Source organism: Phyllobates terribilis, unplaced genomic scaffold, assembly GCF_046119375.1.
Source record: "Phyllobates terribilis strain yellow unplaced genomic scaffold, ASM4611937v1 Scaffold_8__6_contigs__length_399053987, whole genome shotgun sequence".
Taxonomy (NCBI): domain Eukaryota; kingdom Metazoa; phylum Chordata; class Amphibia; order Anura; family Dendrobatidae; genus Phyllobates; species Phyllobates terribilis.
Window position 1 is genome coordinate 145,260,504 of NW_027362768.1, and position 18,405 is coordinate 145,278,908.

General features: G+C 40.8%; 1 protein-coding gene across 2 annotated transcripts in view; it reads left to right on the forward strand.

Annotated features, from left to right (window-relative positions):
* LRP8 (LDL receptor related protein 8) overlaps positions 1 to 17,236 on the forward strand; it is a 216,088-nt gene extending 198,852 nt beyond the window's left edge. For both annotated transcript variants that reach the window (XM_073643442.1, XM_073643444.1), the window contains 7 exons: positions 480 to 619; positions 1,377 to 1,518; positions 2,095 to 2,247; positions 3,578 to 3,814; positions 4,833 to 4,901; positions 5,635 to 5,816; positions 11,466 to 17,236. In XM_073643442.1, coding sequence (XP_073499543.1) covers positions 480 to 619; positions 1,377 to 1,518; positions 2,095 to 2,247; positions 3,578 to 3,814; positions 4,833 to 4,901; positions 5,635 to 5,816; positions 11,466 to 11,504 — 962 coding nt within the window. In that variant the 3' untranslated portion in view covers positions 11,505 to 17,236. The remainder of the gene's footprint in view (positions 1 to 479; positions 620 to 1,376; positions 1,519 to 2,094; positions 2,248 to 3,577; positions 3,815 to 4,832; positions 4,902 to 5,634; positions 5,817 to 11,465) is intronic.
* Positions 17,237 to 18,405: the final 1,169 nt, after the last annotated feature.

The window sequence follows — 18,405 nt, forward strand, 5'->3', positions numbered from 1 at the left end:
TCCTCTATAAGAGCCCTTTCTCCAATCTGTACAATTTTAGATGGCGATGCGTATATTTAATGGTTTATTCTCATCTCCGAGATCCTATCCCAATATATGGTAGGTGTAATAATAATAATATTAGTAAATACCTTCAATTAGAAATGTATAGTTATTCTGATTCGATTTGTCACTTACCCCATGTGCACGGCATTACAGTAGCTTAGGTGTCCATGGTTACAACCACTAAGAGCTGTCACTATGAGTGGTCGTAACCATGGATACTTAAGCTTCTGTAATGCCTGCACATGGGATAAGTAACATAGCTAATCAGAAGAACTATACTACATTTCTAATTGGAAGTATCTGCTAATATTATTATTACATATTGGGATAGGATCTTGGAGATGGGAATACCTCTTTAAGGAAATGTCGTCTTGGATCATCGATTACTGAGGTTCCTGTGCTCCATCACTAATGATTTCATCGTCTCACCCTAGATGTGCTGACCCACCGCTTGTATTGGGTGGACTCAAAGCTCCATACCCTCTCCAGCGTTGACTTTAATGGCTCCAACCGGAAGCTGCTCATCTTCTCGGAGGAAAAGCTCAGTCACCCGTTTGGCCTGGCAGTTTTCGAGGTGAAGGCCTTATACAGTAATATTAGAGCTCACAGGATAGGTAATAAATGTAGGATTTGTGGGCCCCGCGGCACTTTGGGGTTGTCCACTTAATTCAACCTCCTCCTCACTGCGGTCGTATGGTGAAGAGGGACAGGGGACTCTATCTAGTGAGGCCCCTCGTGATCTGATGTTTAATTGTTTCTTTGAAAAGATGCAGTAAAGTAATAAAATTCTAAAAGTTCACCTCATTTTGAGCCTTTTTCATGTAGTTTTTTGTGCTTTTTTTCCCCCTATTTTTTTATTTGCACCTTTTTAATTTTCTTTTAATTTTGCACCTTTTTAAAAGTATTTTATATTCTCTCATTTTGTTTAGTCCATTGTGACCGATGTTTGTCGTTTCCAGATATTTTCAGCTGATTCACAATTTTGACATTTTTGCACAAATGTATTCCAGTTAACCCCCACCCCTCCTAGAGCGATTTTACATATGTTTTGATATTTTAGCAGAGCATGTGTTTTTTTTTTTACTCTAAAAAGTCCCAAAAACAAAGGCTAAATATAAAAATTAAAGCTTTTTTTTAAAAAATTTATTCAAATTTTGTGCAAAATTCGTGAACCACGTGCAGCATTTTGAAGAATTTGGTGGAAGAAAAAAGTCAATGAAAACCACGAAAAGAAAAAGGATTTAAAAATAAAAATTCAAATGATGAATCTGACCGCAAATCTACTCATTTGTAATTCATCTCTGTTCATCTTCTCCCTTTTGGTTTTCCAGGATAAAGTATTTTGGACGGATCTGGAGAACGAAGCCATCTTTAGCGCCAACAGGTTGACGGGGAAAGACATTTATGTCCTGGCCGAAAATCTCAACAATCCTCATGATATTGTCGTTGTTCATCAGTTAAAGCAACCAAAAGGTAGAATTTAATGCCGGGGGATGGGAATATTGAGACCCACAGCACAGCAGACTGCCCACTAATTGATGGGTATCTACTGTACCTCTCATATAGCGGAGTATACGATTGTTCCCGTGTTTTGGCCATATCCAAAATGCCCAAATTGTATGTGACAATTACATCTCTTCAATTTTCCCAGCGTATACATTAAAAGCTTAATTAGATGACTTGTCCTTAAAAGGGGTATTCCCGTCTCCAAGATCATATCCCAATATGTAGTAGTTGTTATATTAATAATAATCGCAAATTCCTCCAATTAGAAATGTAGTGTAGTTTTTCTGATTCACTGTGACTGTCCTCATGTGCAGAGCATTGCAGGACCTTAGGTATCCATGGTTATGACCACTGATATAGTGACAGTTAGCTGTTTGCTAGTGATCGGAACCATGGTTACCAAAGGTCCTACAAATGACCCCTGCTCACTTCAGTCATAGATGTCTCTTAATTCTCATTCCCAGACCTTTTATGTAATCGCAGAAATATTCTCACTACTTCTTGGTTCTCTTAGTGACTATTCCATGACTTTGTGTTTTTCAGCTGTAAACGCCTGTAATCTGGGCCCTCTACCGAACGGTGGGTGCGAGTACCTGTGCCTGGCAGCCCCTCAGATTTCTGTCCATTCTCCCAAATACACATGTGCCTGTGCCGACGGCGTGGAGTTGGGTCCGGATATGAGGAGCTGTGGAAAACGTAAGAGATAATAATAGAAGGGGGTAATTATCGGGAACTATATTCTATATAGCTGGGTGTTGGCCATGTTATAGGCAAGGGAAGGAGACGCACTTTGTGTAGGAGGGGGATCGGGACTCGCGGGCTTTGTGTAGGAGGGGGATCGGGACTCGCGGGCTTTGTGTAGGAGGGGGATCGGGACTCGCGGGCTTTGTGTAGGAGGGGGATCGGGACTCGCGGGCTTTGTGTAGGAGGGGGGATTGGGACTTTTGGGCTTTGTGTAGGAGGGGGATCGAGACTCACGGGCTTTGTGTAGGAGGAGGGATTGGAACTTTTGGGCTTTGTGTAGGAGGGGGATCAGGACTTTTGGGCTTTGTGTTGGAGGGGAGATCGGGAAGTTCGGGCTTTGTGTAGGAGGGGAGATCGAGACTCGCTGGCTTTGTGTAGAAGGGGGATAGGGACTTTCGGGCTTTGTGCGCACAGGGTGGTGATCCTCCGGGTACTGACACTTATCACAGGTAATAAATTCATAGGTCTTTTCATATATTCTATTAAGCGTCAGCTGTGATTGTGTATGTATACATATAGATTGTTTGTTTCTTTTTTGAACTATACCCATTTTTGAGGTTCCCCATCAAATGTACATTTATCTATTAAAACAGATACTACTTCATGTCATTTAGGCGCTGCATATAGTAGCCATATACATATGTACTTAGTCTCCCTGTGTGCCTTTTCCACATGGCAAGTATTGTTGGTGTTCTTATCCCACATTAACCTGTTAATATTTTAATAATAAAGTTTACCTATTTTTGTACACTATGGACGTTTTTTGATCCATCATTTAGGCGATTCCTCGTCGTTTCTCCCTCTACTTTCGGGCTTTGTGTAGGAGGGGGAATCGTACTCGCGGGCTTTGTATAGGAGGGGGATCAGAACTTTTGGGCTTTGTGTAGGAGGGGGGATCGGGACTCGCAGGCTTTGTGTGTTTGTTTTTGGGGGGGTCGGTACTTGCAGGTTTTCCCTAAATATGGGTGGGAAATGGTTGACTCTTGAGTCCTGGTATCATTTAGGCTCATCTAGATGAGTGTATTTCATGTACATGTGCGGTTTGTGTTAAACTCAAACACCACATTGGCTGATATTATTCAGTAGGGCTGTTCAATTGAGTTGTCATAGTATGCTCCAGTCACTTCCATTTTTTGGATGAGACTTGCCCATTCAAGTCTTAATCGGTGCTCGAAAATAAAATTGATCCCTTATGGGTCATCCGTGGTTGCATCTGATTTTTATGAATACATTGCAATTATTAATATATAAATCTGTACTCAAAACCTATTGTGTCTTTTAGCTGCACTGACTACGACTACACAGGCAACTTTACCACCACGGACCAAGTCCCCGACTACAGAGCCGATTCCTACTACAGTTACCAAGACCACTGCAAAGCCCCCGACCACCACCACCGTCACTACCACTGAGATCACATATACCTCCAGCCCTGCTGATGCCCTCAGATCTACCTCCAGGCCCAGCCACCGAGAAATCCAGGCCACGACTACCAGGAACAACACTATATACCAGCACTGTAAGGGCCTCTGCTTTCCTGTATACAGTGATTGCTGTAAATGTATATGTCACCTAGATTATATACAGGGTTGTGGTTTTGGCACAATTCCTTGCCAAGTCAAGTGTATGCAAACCAGACATAGAGACGTTATATTGTGAGACCTATTGGAGATCAGAATGTACTGCGCTGCGGACAATGTTGCTGCCATGCTAGAGAATAAAAATAGCAGGAAATTGTGAAAATAGTGGTCCTATAATACAGCATTATCATGGGAAGTATTTCTTGGAGCGGTAGATCTTAGAGTAATAATGTAAATCTTGCTGCTAAAGAAATTTAAGGGGCGATTTTTTTTCTTTTTTTTTTTCTTAAATGCATGTATTTGGGGCTAAAAATAATTTTTGCAATTGGGTTTCATAAAAAAAAATATTACGCCGTTTGGCTTTTATATGCTCTTTTATTTCCCTCCACATTTAATGTGGTCCATGGTCAAATCGGCTGAGAAGAGCTCCGAAAAAGATAGGCGAGTTAAAAACTCCCTAACAGATCGCCACAGAGAGCTCACTGACTGTTCTCAGTTAACTTATTGTGCATCCAGCAATAGACAGAGAAAGTAACACGGCGGCTATAGAAGGCAAAGGGTGCAACATTTTATGATGAAAACCAAAGATAATATTGTCCAGAAAAGTGGACAATCCCTTTTAATTATAGACTTCTTATCTAATATGGTGTTTAAAGTGCTTTGGACAATGGCATGGTCCCTTAACAATACACTGATCCTTTCAGCGCCACCACTGGAGAAATTAAGCATTACGTAGTGTCCATTGATATCAGTGGGGTTGACTGTGTAATGTAGGACAGGTGTTCCAGAAAGAGAGAGAGAGAGAGACGCTCTACCTTTTTTGCTTTCTACTCTAGCAAAAAAAAGAGTCCTGAACAGAGAAATTCCCCTTCCCTCCTCAATTACTAGCAGACTTTATATGCCGTCTACATGCATCACTCCTATTTTTCTAACCTGTACTGTTTTATCTCCTGTTAGATGGTAATGCTGATTCTGACCTCAGGTCCACACTGACTGTTGCGGTCATTGGTGTTGCGGTGCCAGTGGGTGAGTACAATATAGATACTGGACATAAAGAATAAAAAGGGTTGGTTTTCTGAAATGTTGCTAATAAAATAGCAGTGGGCAGAACCAATAATAAGTCGGTGGCGTCTGTCAGGTGCCGCTGGTATTTGTCTAAAGCCAAACCTGAATCTCAATTTGCAGACTGCTGTTTCAGGATTTTTGCCCTTCATCAGTGCAAACTAAAAAGACTGGTTGGCTGGGTGAGAAGCCTCTGACAGGAGGTCTAAAGTGGAAAGTTTCTCCTTGTGGAGAGCGCCAAGCTGGCAAAGGGAGACTTATAGGCCAGTGAATGCTATCCTATGTCAAGTGTCAAGATTTTTTTAAGGGCTATGATTGCTATATCGAATGATAGTTGGCAATGGAGACCCTGCGCTCTTCTTCTGCGAAGAGGCTATGTGCTTATTTTATTTCCCAGCTCGGCATTGCATAGCCTAGAAGTCATTCTACATCAACTTGTCGCTCTAAACAAAGAGAAACTTTTCTCTTTAGATCCCTTTTCGGAGGCATCTCACCAAGTCAATCAGTTGTTCTTTGCACTTATGAGGAGCAAAAACCCTGAAACAGCTGTCTGCAACTGGAGATTCTGGTTTGGCTATATTTCCTAATTAAAGTGGTATATAGTTCCTTGCTTAGCCGCTTTTCTCTGTGATCCTGCTTTTATTTATGTACTTGTTCAGTTGCCATTCCTAACGTGCCACGTCTTCCTTTTTCCAAGCTGTTCTTGCTCTCTTCTGCCTGTCCGGATATCTCATTTGGAGGAACTGGAAGCGGAAGAATACGAAGAGCATGAATTTTGATAATCCAGTTTACCGGAAAACTACTGAAGAGGAAGAGGAGGAGGAGGAGGAAGAGATCCACATTGGCCGAACAACTCAGATTGGGCACGTCTATCCAGCTGTGAGTACTAAAAGTCACATAATAGAAATACATTTACATGCTAGTACTCTGATACCTAGGGCTAAAAGGAATGTGGGATTCTGTCTAGTGTGGTTTTATAATGTAATGCCCAGTTTATAATGTCATTAAGTGCCCAGGTAACAACACCATCCAGGGCCAAAATAACTGCATCATACTGTACCCAATAGGACCGTACAGCGCTCAAACAGCACCCGACAGTGATTAAGAGTACTATTCAGTATTCCAATAACTGCATCTTACTGTGCCCTAATAGAACCATACAGTGCTCAAATAACAGTACCATACAGTACCCCAATACCCACATCATACAGGGCTCAAATAACAGTACCATACAGTACCCCAATACCCACATCATACAGGGCTCAAATAATAGTACCATACAGTACCCCAATATCCACATCATACAGGGCTCAAATAATAGTACCATACAGTAGCCCAATATCCACATCATACAGGGCTTAAATAACAGTACCATACAGTACCCCAATATCCACATCATACAGGGCTCAAATAACAGTACCCCAATATCCACATCATACAGGGCTCAAATAACAGTAGCCCAATATCCACATCATACAGGGCTCAAATAACAGTACCATACAGTACCCCAATATCCACATCATACAGGGCTCAAATAATAGTACCATACAGTACCCCAATATCCACATGATACAGGGCTCAAATAATAGTACCATACAGTAGCCCAATATCCACATCATACAGGGCTCAAATAACAGTACCATACAGTAGCCCAATATCCACATCATACAGGGCTCAAATAACAGTACCATACAGTAGCCCAATATCCACATCATACAGGGCTCAAATAACAGTACCATACAGTACCCCAATATCCACATCATACAGGGCTCAAATAATAGTACCATACAGTAGCCCAATATCCACATCATACAGGGCTTAAATAACAGTACCATACAGTACCCCAATATCCACATCATACAGGGCTCAAATAACAGTAGCCCAATATCCACATCATACAGGGCTCAAATAACAGTAGCCCAATATCCACATCATACAGGGCTCAAATAACAGTAGCCCAATATCCACATCATACAGGGCTCAAATAACAGTAGCCCAATATCCACATCATACAGGGCTCAAATAACAGTAGCCCAATATCCACATCATACAGGGCTCAAATAACAGTAGCCCAATATCCACATCATACAGGGCTCAAATAACAGTACCATACAGTACCCCAATATCCACATCATACAGGGCTCAAATAATAGTACCATACAGTACCCCAATATCCACATCATACAGGGCTCAAATAATAGTACCATACAGTAGCCCAATATCCACATCATACAGGGCTCAAATAACAGTACCATACAGTAGCCCAATATCCACATCATACAGGGCTCAAATAATAGTACCATACAGTAGCCCAATATCCACATCATACAGGGCTCAAATAACAGTACCATACAGTAGCCCAATATCCACATCATACAGGGCTCAAATAATAGTACCATACAGTAGCCCAATATCCACATCATACAGGGCTCAAATAACCGTACCATACAGTACCCCAATATCCACATCATACAGGGCTCAAATAACAGTACCATACAGTACCCCAATAGCCACATCATACAGGGCTTAAATAACAGTACCATACAGTACCCCAATATCCACATCATACAGGGCTCAAATAACAGTAGCCCAATGTCCACATCATACAGGGCTCAAATAACAGTACCCCAATGTCCACCTCATACAGGGCTCAAATAACAGTACCCCAATATCCACATCATACAGGGCTCAAATAACAGTACCATACAGTACCCCAATATCCACATCATTCAATGGCTCAAATAACAGTACCATACAGTACCCCAATATCCACATCGTTCAGGGCTCAAATAACAGTACCATGCAGTACCCCAATATCTGCATTGTACAGGGCTCAAACCGTACCATGCAGTACCCCAATATCTGCATTGCACAGGGCTCAAATAACAGTACCATACAGTACCCCAATATGCACATCGTTCAGGGCTCAAATAACCGTACCATGCAGTACCCTAATATCTGCATTGTACAGGGCTCAAACCGTACCATGCAGTACCCCAAAATCTGCATTGTACAGGGCTCAAATAACAGTACCTTACACAGCCAGGATAGCAGCAGAACCCTACAGTGTTTACACAAGAATACGATAGAACAATAAAAGCACCGTAACAGTGCTTAAGTAACATACAGTACCCTGATAACAGCACAATATAGTGCTCAAATAACCTCTCCCAAAAACTGTACCATACAGTACCCTATTAACTATAAGACTAAGTAGGAGGCTCCATGGTGAAGTCCTGGTGTTAAGAAACAGGGAAGAGTAGATGGAATCTCCTCACCTGGAGAATTATGCAGGTCAGGCTCAATTATGAGAGTAGTAGTAAAGTGATCTTCCTCGTATAGACTGCTACTCCACCTGTTAAAGCCAACAGAGTGGCTCATAAAACAATTGTAAGGCAAAAAATGAGAAAGTAAATTGTTGTGGGTACTGTTGCGATGAAGACGAGGATGGGAAGTTGTAGAAAAACGATGAACATTTATTAAAAGACAGCAACGCATTCCAAAACTGATCTGAAAGCTTGAGGAAGAAATCAGATCAATTTTGAAACACGTTGCTGTCTTTTAATAAATGTTCGCTGTTTTTTTTTTACATCTTCCCATCCCTGTCTTCATTGTGACAGCTCCCACCACAATGTATTTTTTTTCTCATTTTCTGCCTCGCAGTACCCTATTAACGGCACAATAAAGTGCCCCCATAACCGCGTCATACAGTGCCCCCATAACCGCGTCATACAAGGCAAAAGTAGTTTTCAGAAGTTTGTGCACAGAATGTGGGCACTGATTAACAAGCCCATTCACCAAAACACCTAATGGACGGGACCCAGACCTGACTCCTCTACACTGTCCAGTCGTATGTACACTTGTCACCACACGCAGACTGTCCTCACTGAACCCCTTGGCTCATAAGGCAGCCTTTTATTAGTTCCTTTCTATTGGCATCACAATGCACATGCCGATATCAGTGTTTGGCTCTCGCTGATGCTGTCACCTTCTGATAGCTGGCGGCGAGAATTCTACCATAAGACGACCAGCCATGGCCCGCTGGTACAAGAAACAAAAACTGTTTCTAAAGGTAAACAGTCATAACCGAAAACCATGTCACATCTACATGTCGTTTCTATTTTTTTTATTGATTTATTTTTTATTTCACAGACACCTACAAGAAAATACGTACAGTGGGGAAAATAAGTATTTGATACACTGCCGACTTTGCAAGTTTTCCCACCTACAAAGAATGGAGAGGTGTGTAATTTTTAGCGTAGGTACACTTCACCTGTGAGAGACAGAATCTTAAAAAAAAAAAAAAAATTCTCCCATCATGCTTCACAGTTGGGACGGTGTTCTTGGGGTTGTACTCATCCTTCTTCCTCCAAACACAGCGAGTGGAGTTGATACCAAAAAGTTCTATTTTGGTTTCATCTGACCACATGACCTTCTCCCATGCCTCCTCTGGATCATCTAGATGGTCATTGAAGAACTTCAAATGAGCCTGGACATGTGCTGGTGGGAGCTTGCGTACCCTGCAGGATTTTAATCCATGATGGCGTAGTGTGTTACTAACAATAATGTTTGAGACTGTGGTCCCAGCTCTCTTCAGGTCATTGACCAGTTCCTCCCGTGTAGTTCTGGGCTAATTCCTGACCTTTCTCAGAATTGTTACTCCACGAGGCGATATCCTGCATTTAGCCCCAGACCGAGGAAGATTGACAGTCATCTTGTGTTTCTTTCATTTTCTAATAATTGTGTCAACAGTTGTCGTCTTCTCACCAAGCTGCTTTCCTGTTGTCCTGTAGCCCATCCCAGCCTGGTACAGGTCTACAATTTTGTCCCTGATGTCCTTAGACAGCTCTTTGGTCTTGGCCATGGTGGAAAGGTTGGAGTGAGATTGATTGTGTGGACTGGTGTCTTTTATACAGGTAACGAGTTCAAACAGGTGCAATTAATATAGGTAATGAGTGCAGAGTAGGAGGGCTTCTTAAAGAAAAACTAACAGGTCTGTGAGAGCCAGAATTCTTGCTGGTTGGTAGTTGATCAAATACTTATTTCATGCAATTTAACCCCTTTATAGCCTGTGACGTATTAGTACGCACAAGCTGTAATCCCCCGGTTCAGTGAGGCCTCCGGCGGTGAGCCCGCACTGAACCGAGCACATGTCAGCTGATTATTACAGCTGAGCACCACCTAGTGGTCGGCGATCATAGCACAGGACCATTTCTGCTGCATACAGGTGATCTGCTGATCATCTGTATGTAGCAGAGGCGATCGGACAGTTGCTGCTTCTAGTCTCCTATGGAGACTATAGAAGCATGCAAAAAGTGAAAAAAAAAAGTTTTTAAAAATATAAAAAAAATTAAAAAAATATAAAAGTTTAAATCACCCCCCTTTCAAAATAAAATAATAAAAAAAAACCTACATAGACATATTTGGTATTGCCGCGTTCAGAATCACCCAATCTATCAATATAAAAAAATAATTAATCCGATCGGTAAACGGCGTAACGAGAAAAAAATTCGAAACGCCAGAATTACGTTTTTTGGTTGCCGCAAAATTGCAATAAAATGCAATAATGGGCGATCAAAACATCCGATCTACCCCAGAATGTTATCAATAAAAACGTCAGCCCGGTGTGCAAAAAATAAGCCCTCACCCAGCCCCAGATCCCGAAAAATGGAGACGCTACGGGTCTCGGAAAATGGCGCTATTTTTTTTTTTTACCAAATTTTGGAATTTTTTTTCACCACTTAAATAAAAAAGAACCTATACATGTTTGGGATCTACAAACTCGTAATGACCTGGAGAATAAGAATGGCAGGTCAGTTTTAGCATTCAGTGAACGTGGTAAAAAAATAAAAATAAAAAACAACTGTGGTATTGCACTTTTTTTGCAATTTCACCGCACTTGGAATTTTTTTCCCGTTTTCCCGTACACGCTATGGTAAAACTAGTAATGGCGTTGAAAAGTACAACTCGTCCCGCAAAAAATAAGCCCTCACATGGCCATATTGACCAAAAAATAAAAACGCTATGACTCTGGGAACATGGGGAGCAAAAAACGAAAATGCAAAAACGACAAAACCCAAGGTTGCGAAAGGGTTAATTATGTAAAAATCATACCATGCGACTTTCTGTTTTTTATTTTTAGATTCTGTCTCTCACAGGTGAAGTGACCTACGATAAAAATTACAGACCTCTCCATTCCTTGTAGGTGGGAAAGCTTCCAAAATTGGCAGTGTATCAAATACTATTTTCCCCACTGTATTTTCTTTACCTGGCAGTGAGAATTTACGCCCCCACTATCCTTTTTTTTTTTTTTACTTTTAGCAAGCCGCAAAAAAAGTTATTTTTCTAGTTTCTAATCAAAGTTCAGAAACCCAAGTGTGGAGCCGCAGGTTGTAGGAGCCGGTGCAGACCCCCCAGCTGTGCGCCATGATTGATGCGATGCTGACGAATCTCCTTGCTGTCACTTTTGTTTTACTCCCGTCAGTCGCTGCCTAACATCTATTTCTTTTTTTTTCTTCTTTCCGCCAGCGAGTGGCATTGAGCCTAGAAGACGACGGTTTGCCTTGAGGATTGAAACGAGGTCTGACACTTTCTCAGTTGAGCCGGAAACATCAGAAAATCTGTCGCTGGTCCCAGAGTTTCTCCGCATGTGACAAGTCAATAATATCCCGTCTCATTCTGCCGCTGCGCCGGGACCTGACGAGGAAGATCTGCTACCGATACCTGACACATAACAGATTGTAACGTGTCCTGGATCCCGGGGATGACAAGATTTCATAGATCCTATGTGACAGGCAGCAGATAAAGTTTTTTTTTTTTCTTTATATGATCACCACTGAAACTCCTAGACCCGCTATTATTTATTTTGGTGATGGACGACCACAAAAAATGTAATGAATCAAACATCCAAAGGATGTAAGGGTTACTATGTATAATCTTTTATACACATTTTTACTTGACCCTCGGCCGAGGCATGCCCTCTTCTCTCTCCCCTCTCTCTGTATATAGCCGTCTCCTGGGACAAACCGCCGTTTTAAAATATTATATTTATAGACCTTTTTTTGTACATAACAAAACTTTTTTGTGGTTTTCCATCAACATATGCATTAAATTAATGATGAGAATGTAGAATTTTTCTGGTAGGATATTTATTAACCTGGGTGTGTTTCGGGGAGGGAAGGTTCGCTCTGTATATATGATAGGGATGAGAGTATTTATTTTTTTGTATGTTTTTCCGGGTTTATATGTTTGCGGTAGAAAAACTCTGATCTGTTCAGTTACTATAGGAGGAACTTTAAATACTTCTTACTATCCATTTTTTTTTTTTTTTTTAGGTTCCCTTTTCTCAGTTTGCGTTAAAGAAAATATATATATAGTTCAATTGTAATCTGATGGGTGGAGGGGGGAAAAAAATAATAATAATAAAAAAAAAAAATAGGAATAAAAGAGAAAAAAAAAAATATTAAGGTAGAAGACCATTTTTGAAAAGTGAGTTTAACCCTTAAAAGTCTTTTTAAAATTTTTAGTTTGCTAATTGCGAAGTGTCTTTTGGGGAGCACAACCATTCTGAGACTCGATGCTTAAAGGGCCGGCATTCGTGAATGCAAATTACAAAATAGCTGCAATGTCTCCAGTTATCAAGTTTCCTTATTGCCCCCTGACGGACCAGGAGCGGTTACAAAATTGTCTACCATGCGCACAGACGTTTGTGTTGGCAATAACATGGCTGACTATATGTTAAAATAATTTTTTTTTCATAGAGGAGAATATACACCTGAATCCTGATGGATCCTGGACGGCAGTGCACGGAGGCTGTGCGGCTCTGTACATGGGAGCCATGCAGACACTGTGTACACCTCCCAATGTTTGCATTAGGAAATCCACATTGCCGCTCACACGGCCATCGATCGGAGCTACTCTGCACGCGGCCTGTGACCGTTCAAACTGCAAATTCCATTGCAAATGCACATCAGCTTTTTCTGACTTCAAAGGAAATGTATCATCAGAAAATAACCAATTCTTTAATTTGGGTTTTCGCGTTAAATGAAATTTTTAATAACGTTTTACAATCTTTATTAAAAAAAAATAAATTAGAAATTTCACAATTTTCAAATTGACCGCTAGAGCTATTTTAGACTCTAATTTCCTGTTTACAGAAGACTTTTCAGGAGTCTCGTTATCATCACAGACAGAATTACAGTGAATGGTAACAACCCTTTACACGATTAATAACACAGGATCACCAGTCGTATTAAGCAATGTCACATTTCTCCTCCTCCTGTACAATAACTGATATCTACTGTATATAGAGGTGTTAACACAGGATCCACCATTCACAATAGGTGATGTCACAGCTCACCTCCTCCCCCTCCTGTATGACTGATAACATCTCTATATACAGTAGATAACACAGGATCCCCACCATTCACAATAGGTGATGTCACAGCTCACCCCCTGCTGTACAATGACTGATAACACCTCTATATACAGTAGATAACACAGGATCCCCACCATTCACAATAGGTGATGTCACAGCTCACCCCCTCCTGTACAATGACTGATAACACCTCTATATACAGTAGATAACACAGGATCCACCATTCACAATAGGTGATGTCACAGCTCACCTTCACCTCCTCCTGTACAATGACTGATAACGTCTCTATATACAGTAGATAACACAGGATCCACCATTCACAATAGGTGATGTCACAGCTCACCTTCACCTTTTCCTGTACAATGACTGATAACACCTCTATATACAGTAGATAACACAGGATCCACCATTCACAATAGGTGATGTCACAGCTCACCTTCACCTCCCTTCACAATCAAGATAGGTTCTGAATCTGTTCTCTGCTGCTAATGTACATTGTTCTTTCAGTAAACAACACAGGTATTACCAAAATAATCAAAAATGTTAAAGATACATCATTTAACATAAAAAAAAGATTTAAACAGCAGGTGATTTTCTGATACTTTCCCGTTAAAACTCTCCACGTGACTGTATCCTGACGTTAGATGTACATCATGTATAAAACAAAATGTGAGGGTGTTTCCCCTAGAATTGATCAAATTTGTAGTCTTTAATTTTTTGATGACACTTGTTTGTACGTTTTGCCTATGACGGGAGGTTCATCATCTACGTTTGACGAGCGGCGTCACTCACACAGTACAATCACTGTATATTGAGGATAATCCTGGCTGCTAATCGAATGTACAGTTTAAGATTTTACTCACATGGGGCTAACTTGTAATTTATTCGTCTTTTAACAACTTAATTGTATATTTCATTCAACCCCAAAAATACATGGATTGAGTCATTACAAAAAAATGCAGCAGGTGAGCGCTGCTCCTGAGGCATGAAACTTGGCCCGTTAGCGCTCCTTACATTTTACGTGACCTCAGACATTCTATCTGACTTAGAAGGAAAACCATTTTGGACATTCCAGTTATATAAAATATTTACTTAATTTACATCCAGAGCTGAACTCCGAATTCTGCTGTTTACCTCTCATCACTGAGCAGTGCATTATGGAACCTTGGATGGCAGAAGAGTCTAATGCGTATGGTCGAGCCTGCACGGAGGCACATATAGTCCCTGTGACTGTACTATGGAGCCTCAGGCATTTCATGTGCTGCCATATAGCGCCTCTGTGATACAGAATCCGAAGAAATGTGGCACAGTCCGCCCCCATCCTCAGTTTATCTTTGAGCATCGGCAAAGTGCTATCCAAACCCATAGATCTCTCAAAGATAAGTTGAGAGTAGATCAGTGGGGGTCTCAGGTTGACCACCCTTTAAATATGCAGAAATCCTTTTCTTTACAGACCCCTCAAGTTCAGAGACATAAGAGTTAAAGGGGCTGCAGCTGCTCCCAGACCCTGGAACCTAGGGGGGGGGGGGGTCCAAAAGGTCTGTTTTAGGTCTTCTGGTATGGACCAGAGATCCATGATAGTTGGGGGAGTAACTCCAAATTGGTGCAAAGTTTTTGCAAAGATGAAAATGTACTTTAACAATGTTTTTTTAAAGATCCCGAAAACAATCATGCTAACAAGGGCACCTTCACACACAGCTTTTCTTTGGCCCAAAAATCCTTGTAAAAACATCAGCTTTATTTATTTTATTTATTTTTTTACCAGTTTTTGCTGTTTTTTTTTAAACTCTCCAAAAACTCAAGTAATTGGGAGCTGGGCTGCAGTACCCTAGTACGGCCACTACACAATGTACAGCGCTGTACTGTCCGGACTCTTGTCTTTCCGGCAGCTGAATAATCTATGAACTGATCATTGGGGGAATTGGGTGTTGCCCCCACTAATCTAATATTTAATATTGTAATCCTGAAAATCACCTTTAATATATTCTTTAGCCATGATATTTCTTTGCCAGAAAAAAAAAAGTAATTTTAGTGCTGTATGTTAAGGCACCCTTAACCAGCCGACTCATTTCTCTTCCTTTTGGCTACCAAAATATATTCATTTTACCCCTTGTTCAGGTTTCATTACTGCACAGGATTAGCTCAGTCTCTTTATAATAAAAGAAAATATTCTATTTATGATATAAATATAATTTTTTTTTTTTTTTTTTTTTTTAATTTCTGATTTATTTTTCTAGGTTTCATTCATTGCTTAGGAAAACATCCAAATATATTTGCTTTGTTTTTTCTCTTTTCCAAAAGTGACACTGCCTTAAATAAATGCCGTTTTCTTCATTCCCTTAAATTCAATTAGTTCTATTCTGAAAATACAGGTGAGCGGAACTTTCTGTCCGAAAAAAAAAAAAAAATACAACTTAAAAGCCTCGGACTGACCCTGGGCTCAGACTGGTTAAAAAAGAAATAAAATAAAAATGGTATCTCCCCTTCCCACGGTTCTGATGCTTACCAGAAAACGCAGCTTTTTTTTTTTCCCTCTGCATATTCTCTACGTCTTTACTGCATTTTCCTTTTTTTTTTGTATATATCCTTGATGCACTTATTTTTTTTTTATGTGACTTGATGCAAAACTGCTGGAATTCTGCACTGTAAAATGCAGTTGCATATATTTTGCATGTTTTTTTTTTCTTCTAGAAGCCCATAGATTAAAAAACACAAAAAAAAAAAAAAAAAGCACCAAAACTGCACAGTTCAACATCTCCTTTAAATACAAAGTGGGCAGGCGTTTCCAGGAAATCACATCCGCATTTGAACCTTAGGCTGTGTGCACACATTGCAGTTTTTTTTCAGTGCAGATTAATTCTAAAACCTGAAGGGTTTCCTGAAGTCCAGCAAAGTGAAATGAGAATCCTGAAGTCTCAGGCACACGTTGCTTATTTGTGACTTGCAGAATTAAATCTGCAGCGGGGTCAATTCTTTCAGCATTTTTGCTGCAGATTCCACTCTTGATAATGTATAGGGGAAGAATCTGCGTGAGCCGCCATATATGTGATGTAGCATGGACGGGAAGTAAACTGCTATTTCCTACTAACCATCTCTAATTTTCAGCACTCGCCTGTTTAGTTTCCTCTATAATAACTAACTTGTGACGCTACTTAAAGCCATATATCATAGGTAAATCAGGAGGCAGCGTGCCCCCATAAACCTGCAGACGCTGGGTAACGGTGGTGCATCTGATGACCTCAGGGTAGGAAAATATGGGTTTCTCCTCCTTAGAAAACGGATGTAATACTCCTCATTGTCTTCTCCGGCGGATTATGGACATTAATAGGGCTCTCTTGATCAGGACTCCAGAACATTTTGGTCTATCAGACAAACGTTTTTTTTTTTTTCTTGGCCATAAAAGGGGTTAATATCAAACTCAGCACAGATCTAATGCCAACGACTGCACGGTTGGTATAAGTGTATATATGTATGTGTGTGTGGATGATGGTGTGGGTGTGTAATATATACTGTAGGTACAGCGCACATCATGCAGATCTGTCAGTGGATGCATTGCAGGCTGGCCTAGCATTGTACGAGGGCACTTTACATTGATCTAACCCACATAGATACAGATCAACCAAAGCTGTTCATATTTTTTAAAAATAAGGGTTGAATTTCTTAAAACTTTTAAATTTTTTTGTTCTGTGTCTTTTTTATATATATATAATGTTTATCCGGCTTCCGCCATATTAGAGAGGTCATTTAACCCCCTACATTCTCTCCCGGGTTGGTGTGGAAATTGACATTCTGGCTTGGTGGTGGGTTTGGCATGAGCTGCGGTTTACGATGCATCTGTAAATGATCACCACGTCATATTTTTAACTTGTTGTACAATTACGACCTATTTCTACATAGACAAAATTAAACTTTTTTTACCCTACGCGTCTGTGGTGTGTGCGATTTATTTTTATTATTAAAGCTGCGAGGATATTAATCTGGCAGCGGACAGACCCCTTTTGATATCCTTTAATGTGCAAAATATTATAAGAATGCAATAAGTTTTGTTCTGCAATGATTCATTTTCTGACCCCCTGATAATGCAGTTTGCAGCCTGGTCCAAGTATCAGATTATGGGAGTGTCAATCTCTTTTAATACAAGCTGGATGTGAAGTCTATATCCAAGCTGCTGGGGTTTTCATTAGCTAATATAACATCGCACATTCTATCTTGCAATTTCTTCTTCATGTGCTTTCCTCCTTTTCTATATGTCTGCCCTCCCTGATATACTTTCTCCCTTTCCATGCTGTGGAGATCTTAGTGATAGCAGCAGGGAAGGGAAGGGAAGGGATGGGGGGGGGGGGGAGCTACATAAATAACTTGAGGCTCCTGCAGACGTCTGCAAAAATTGGTCTGAACATGGACCGCAGTGCACAGATTGTCCTAGGGTACCTACATAAAATGGTCCAGCTGCGGGTAAGTACCAGACAATTTAGGGATCCTGAAGACATCTGAAAATTGGTCTAAGCATGGACTGTCTGCAGATCTCCCGACCTGAACATGGCAGCCTCATATATGCCTGTGAAGTTGTCTGCAGATCTGCGGACAGTCCATGCTTAGACCAATTTTCAGACGTCTTCAGGAGCCCTGAATTGGCTGGAACTTATCTGAAGCATAAAATTGCCAGCTATATCTGCATAATTCATTTGTGTGAACGTACCCTACTATTTTAGAAAGTTTGTGCACTACATGGACAGCCCCTTTTTAAATCAAAGTCTCACTTGTAAAATAAGATACTCAACTCCCACACCGAAGCAGTTCCAGTGATGTTGGCACAAGGGTTTGCGTGGCATTATGCTAGGTGAGCCCTGCAGTCAGCGGCCGCTATTGGGCTGCTGCACTCTCACTTCCCTCTACGACATGCAGAAAAAGTAAGGAGGCGGCAGCTGGGTTCACATCGCATCGGATTCCAAATATGAAATGCACCTAGACATCAAAAGAATGAGGATCGGATAGTGGTCACATTAGCGTTTAAAAAAAAAAAAAAAAAAAGTTGGTTCTTACTCATGAATAATACCTGGCTTGACATGGGTGGGTTATTGCGATCCTCCC